Genomic DNA, 6,000 nt, shown 5'->3' with positions numbered 1-6,000 from the left:
TACAGTGTGCAGTCAGGTGCAGAGCACTGAAACTCACAGAGGCACTGAGACATAGCACTACAAGATTATTCAAAGAATATTTTTCAAATGTACAAACAATAGTAAAAACACACACACAAAAGCCTTGGGCAATGTGCAACTTTCAAAATTACTATCAAACCAGCCAAACAAATCCTTAACCACTTTTTAAATGGATTCATTTATACCATGTTACTGCAAGGAGAATATCAAAGATATTAAAACAAAACAAACCAAAAAAAAAATTCTTCCGTGTCAGACTCACATTTTGTCCCCAAATTTTTTAACATTTAATAGTCGCATTTTGAATGTAAAAGCTAAGAATTTTAAATGCTTCTCAAATAGTTTACATTTATCTTAAGTCTATTTGAAAGCTGCAATGCTAAGAACTAGAAACACATACTTCAAACTTTTAAAAATAAAATAATCACAAAAATTCACAATTGTGTTCATCTCAAATGTCCACAAATGAGTGCAAAGCACACAAGTCACCTGCTCAGACACGTCCCAGCAGGTTGAGGGTGTCTGGCTGAGGCCAAGCTGCACTTCCGACGTTTGGCGCTGAATCTACCTGAACACAACTTATCGGCACAGAACTCTAAATACTTCTAAAAATCTTGAGCCATTAAAAACCATCATGTTCCGTTTGCTCTGCTAACATGCAATTTGCTTATCCGAAGTCATTTGGGGGTTGCGAGCAGGTGACTTAAACTGGTACAAAATGAAGCTTACATGAAAACTGGTTAAGGATTCAAAGCACATTAGCTCTGAAATACTAATCTTAACACCCACATCGGGGAGGTATGATCTGCACAGAAACACTGCCGCGCGTGCGCGGCCGGCGCTCAGCTGCTGGCAGTGCAGGTGTGCATCCTCTTCGCCATGTCGTACACGTAGGTGATGTCCGGCCGCTTCTCCGGGTCCGGGTTGATGCACGTGTTCACCAGCTGCCGCAGCTGCAGAGACACACGACACAGCGACTGAGCCCCGCCGCCGGGGCGAGCCGGTCGCGGGGGCGCCGCGGGCGGCTGCGCGCTCCCGGGACGGCGCGCGCGCTGCTGCGCGTCTGTCTGCGCGTCTGGGAACGCGCGCGACCCGGTCAGCGACTTCACAGGAGTCGGCCGCTCTGAGGGGCAAGTTCACTGGTGAGCGTTCATGTCAAACAAGCAGTTTTCTCCACAGTCACAACCAGAGGCTTTAAAGGGATCTTACGATTGTTCAGAGAAGTTTAATCAGAAGACAGCAGTCAGTAAAGACGGTAAGTTTTAAACCAAAGACTCCAAATGAACTGCCACCTATATACCTACATTTATTTGACCTAGAATTTACTATGACAGCCTTGACTGTAAGGTGAAATTTTCACACTTAGCTTACTATATATCTAAATCTGCAGGAGAAAATTAGGGTAAACAGCTATCACACACATTTATCATAAACCAATTTATATATGTATATCATAAACCATTATATAAACCAATTTATCTACACAGTTTTTATTAGTTTTGTATTAGAGTAGAAGCCTCCTCCAAACTAAGAATGACACACGACAAACAGGCTCAGCGACAAGCAGGATTGTGATCCTCAACTGTAAGAAATATTTATGTCCTCATTTTATAGACGAGAGGGCTGAGGTTTACTCACTGACGTCACAGCAAAAAGTACATTTTAATAAACTAAGAAAATATCTTCCCATCTAGTCCTGGAGCCACTGAGTGGATGAGTGGGGAATTTCATCTTTAATGCTAACTGCCACACGCCCGCGAAGCCACGCATGTTCATGACCTGGTCTTCCACAGATGATGGGCAAATCACGGGGAAGAACCGATTTTTCAGCCGTTAAGTCTTTCTTTAGAAATGACTCAGATACTCTGAAAACTTGCATTAACTCTGGCCACTAGATTAGCACTTGGTTTAATTCTCTAATTACTATAATTTCTTCACAGTCCTCGACCTCTCCCATAAAAATTTTTCATCTAGAGGATAAAGAAGCTGGTGATAGAATCTGTGAGCTGCTTCTAGTAACAGCGCAAGGGAGAGGCTACCGCCAGCAAGAAAGTCAAGTGGGAGAGGAGGAGGGGAGGGCGGGTGAGGAGCCGGACGGGGCTGTGGAAACCAGGCCTGTCCAAGGTCGAGGCACCCGCAGCCCTGGGCCCGGAGGTCAGTCACTGCCAGGGGAGGTTGATTTCTTTATCCATTCAAGGAGGGGGCAGGAGCAGGTGACCTGTAAGGTCTGTCCTAGCTCTCATCCCTCAGATTACATGATGCTACCAGAATGAAACTGAATGATTCACCTTCCCGTCTGGAAAGTCAGCAACGACAGTAATGTCAGACCTCCCCCGGCTCCACCCCTCACCTGCCACTGCATCTGCCTGCACTGACAGCAGCAGCACAAGTTCCACGTGTTCAGAACCAGGTCTTGCTCCTTCTTTCCCCAGACCCGGCCTTCCCCTCGTGGGCAGCACCTCTCGTATCTGGGCCAGACGTCTGACACGCATTCAGACACTTCCTGCCCAAGTGCCCAACCATCACCAGCCGAGTCCCATTGCTTCCCGACGGCAACGAGGTGCACTGTCCTTCCGCTCGGGCTCCACCGCGATAGTCCTGCCTCCAGTTCCATCCCCCTTGTGCTGCTGAACCCCAAGCTGACCACCCGCCAACATCAAGCATTTCAATGGCCCCGCTGCCTTGCCTCTCCGGTGCTGTACCAGGGCTTCCCAAACCCGGCCCCCGCCTACATTCCCAGCCCCTTCCCAGCCGCACGGCCCCTCCTCCGTCCTGCCCACCTGGCGCTGCAAGGCACTGCCGCGCCCAGAGCTCTGTGCTCGCCTCCGGCGTCAGGCCCCTCAGCCTTATTTATGCTGCTGCTCTGCTCTGCTCTGTCCTGCACCCTCACACCGCGACCCGCCTGCTGTCGGGGCATCACCCGCCTGCTGCACCGCGCACCCTCCCTGCAGCCTCCCTAGCCGCCCTGCTGCGGGGAGGGCTTCAGCCTGCCCCCCCTGCTGAGGGCTCACTTCCTTTCACGGACGTGGCCTTTCAGTTTGAGCTCCTCACGATGCCTCATACAGCTCTGCACGCACCACGATCATTCGGTGACGCTCCCTGGTTTAATTTCAGATCAGCACCGCTACAAGGGGATGTCACCTGGGTTAAGGTGTTACTGTGTTCCCATCGAGAGAGAGGAGTTACCGGGATCTGACAGAGCATGGTGGCTACTGGGTGCTGATGGGGGTCATCACAGAGTGGAGGGACTAACGTCTCAGGCACTTGGAGGCTGGTCTGACTTCCAACCGGTGGGCACAGTGGTGAGACGCCTCTGCTTTGATCAAAGGTGTCAACCCGCTCGCTGTTTGTATTCCCTTAAGCAAATCAGCAGAACAGAATCTACCACTGCAGCTCCCTGTCCAGGAACAATCAGCGGTGCGTTCAGTACTCAAAGATTTGAATTTTCAGAAACTGGAATTCAAAGAAAACCCATAGGTGGGTCACACGGCTCCCCTCAAACTTGGGCTAAGAAAATGGACATTCAGGGGAGGCAAGTCAGAGGAATGCAGCTCACACAGCTTGGATGATCTGTGTCCCCCGTTTTAATCAAATCGGGCCCCCAGAAGGCCGCACCCTGGAGCACACTGGTCTGTCCCGCTGCCCAATCACCTTTCTAACACCATGCCTGAATGCCCGCTTTTGGCTTTTACCAAAATCACTCAGGCATCTGCTGTACGGCTGCTGTGCAGACAGCGCCTGGTGTTACTCACAGGCCTGAATGGGAGCTGTCTCAATCCCAGTTTAGCAGAAGGAAAATTTGCCATCTCTGAGGAGCAGGCACACTTCCTCCTTAAAGGCAGAAGGGTTTGTTCACTGTCTCGCTTGGAGCCATGGAGCCACGAGACCATGACAGACACACCGAGAGGAAGGGGAATCTACATCCCCTTCTCTCCTTGGTCCTGAATTCGACCTGCTTCTAGTTAATAACCTGCAAGTCACATCTTTTACTGTAAGTTATCTCAAACCCTTTTTGAAAGGTGGAATGCAAACACATTATGGGAGATTTACACAGGCCTGAACTCTTAACTTGATGTAAGTTCCTTGGTAAGTATGACTATGAGCCGTTTCAAAGAAGCATTTAAATAGACCTCACAACCTAGTAGGGGAGCGGCAGCGGCAGCAGTCTCGGCAAAATGAGGGGGGAAAATCACACTTGCTACTCATCTACTACATACAGCCACGGACCAAGGTTTATGCCTTTAACAAATAATTTGATTAAAAAACGCAAATTCATGTGGCCCTGAGAAGAGTCCCCCGTCACACCAGATACCAATATAGGTTCCACCAATAAGGTCACACCCACCCCTCTGTCAACGTACACGGAAGCTCAGTAGCTCTTTTGGGCGGCAGAGCGACCCGTGCTCCCGACGTGATGAACAGGAGGCTAAGACACGGGAGGTTCAGGCATAACCGTAAGGGATGGCAGAGGGGGCTGAGGTCACGAACGAGAGGGAGGGAGGAAACTCAGCTTCGCTAGAGACGCCCCCAGCTTCTTAGCCGTTAAACAGCCAAAGGTGACGGGCTGGCTCGCGTGGCCACCGTGGCGCACTTTTGGCAGCCGGGGGACAAATCTAAGGGCCACATGGCTGGGACTGAGATGCTCCTGGCAGCAGCAGATACTTTTCCCCAAGGTTCCAGCGGACCACGGAATACGGTCTCCTGAGCACCACACGTGAGGAGGCGTCTCCTCGTGCCCCGTGAGGTACCTCCAGCTTCAATGCCATTTCCGCGGCCAGGGCAGAGAGGAAGCCACGTCCTACGGGCCGGGGCCTGTTCCAGCTCTCGCTGTGAGCCAGGCACCACCAGGCACCCTCGCGTCTTCCTCAGCTTCAGGACCCTGGGTGAGGCGGTCTGCGGAGGCCACACTTAGCAGAAGCGGGACGGCCCTCAGGTCACAGGGCAGCACGGGCCCCGCCTGGGTCTGAACCCAAGCGCTCCGGCTTCCGACACCGGCCTTCAGTCACCGCGTGGCACTGCCCGAGGGAACTCCAGCCTGGTCTGCGGGTTCCCGCGGCCACCCCGCACCAACGCCTGACCCTCCACGGAGCCAGAGAGAGGCGTTAGGGCATTTGATTCTCAAAAGAAGCCAGCTCTAACACTGGCTCGTTGGTTTCTACAATTAATGGATCTGCCCTCACATTTCACAGACCAACTCTGATCAAAAAACAAGCCAAAAAGTCTTCTCTAGGGCTCTACATAACCACGAGAGAGAGGCCTACTCTCCCCGAGAAATGAAGACACAGAAACGTTCACACTGGCATTCTGACTAGAGTGACCATTTCAGTGTCTTTTCTAACCTGACTCATTCATCCAAGTGACCGTGACTCCCTCCAAAGAAAATGCACTTGAATTTTAACACGGAGCAATTTCTTTACACTGTATCATGAATTTGCAGTGATGTGATGAATCAAAAAAAAAGGCCTCTTAAGTTTTTGATCCATCAGACATTATGTAATCAGAAAGAAATAATTATTGCAGTGCTCTCCCTCAATGCTAGTCTTACATTAAAAGTTCCCGCAAATCTCTGGGAAAGAAATTACTGAAAACATCCTTAACAATTATCCAAAACTTGGAGACGATTCTAAATGCTACACTATTAACCACGTTCAAGAAGAACGTGTGTCCATATGGTAACTAACAATTCTACGTATGTTCCCGTAAGTCAGGCTCTAACTCCTAGTAGTACTGGCGGGCAATCACTCGCTCAAAAAAGTTTGTGTTTAAATGGAATTAGCTTTCTACTTATTACTTTAAATTACAGAAACAGTTCCAAAATCAATAGATGTTATTACAGTCATAAAAACAAACAGGAACAAGTAGAGAGACATTTCATGTTTGTCATTATCTCGAGAAACCTGTTTAGTCTGAATTACTTTACTCATGTTTGTAAAAACACGTACTTCGGTTTGTTTTAAAGTTGTTTTTTAGAACAAGCTG

At 49.6% G+C, this 6,000-nt stretch overlaps 1 protein-coding gene across 1 annotated transcript in view; it reads right to left on the bottom strand.

Moving 5' to 3' along the window:
• Nucleotides 1-314: 314 nt before the first annotated feature.
• Nucleotides 315-6,000, bottom strand: part of LOC140694412 (serine/threonine-protein kinase Nek7-like) — a 71,914-nt gene continuing 66,228 nt past the window's right edge. Inside the window, exon 9 of the mRNA XM_072957670.1 lies at nt 315-974. Within this exon, the coding sequence (XP_072813771.1) occupies nt 864-974 (111 nt within the window). The 3' untranslated portion in view covers nt 315-863. The remainder of the gene's footprint in view (nt 975-6,000) is intronic.

This window comes from Vicugna pacos, unplaced genomic scaffold (assembly GCF_048564905.1).
Source record: "Vicugna pacos unplaced genomic scaffold, VicPac4 scaffold_21, whole genome shotgun sequence".
Lineage (NCBI taxonomy): Eukaryota > Metazoa > Chordata > Mammalia > Artiodactyla > Camelidae > Vicugna > Vicugna pacos.
The sequence above is the reverse complement of the archived record's forward strand: the minus strand, read 5'-3'. Positions and strand labels throughout refer to the sequence as shown.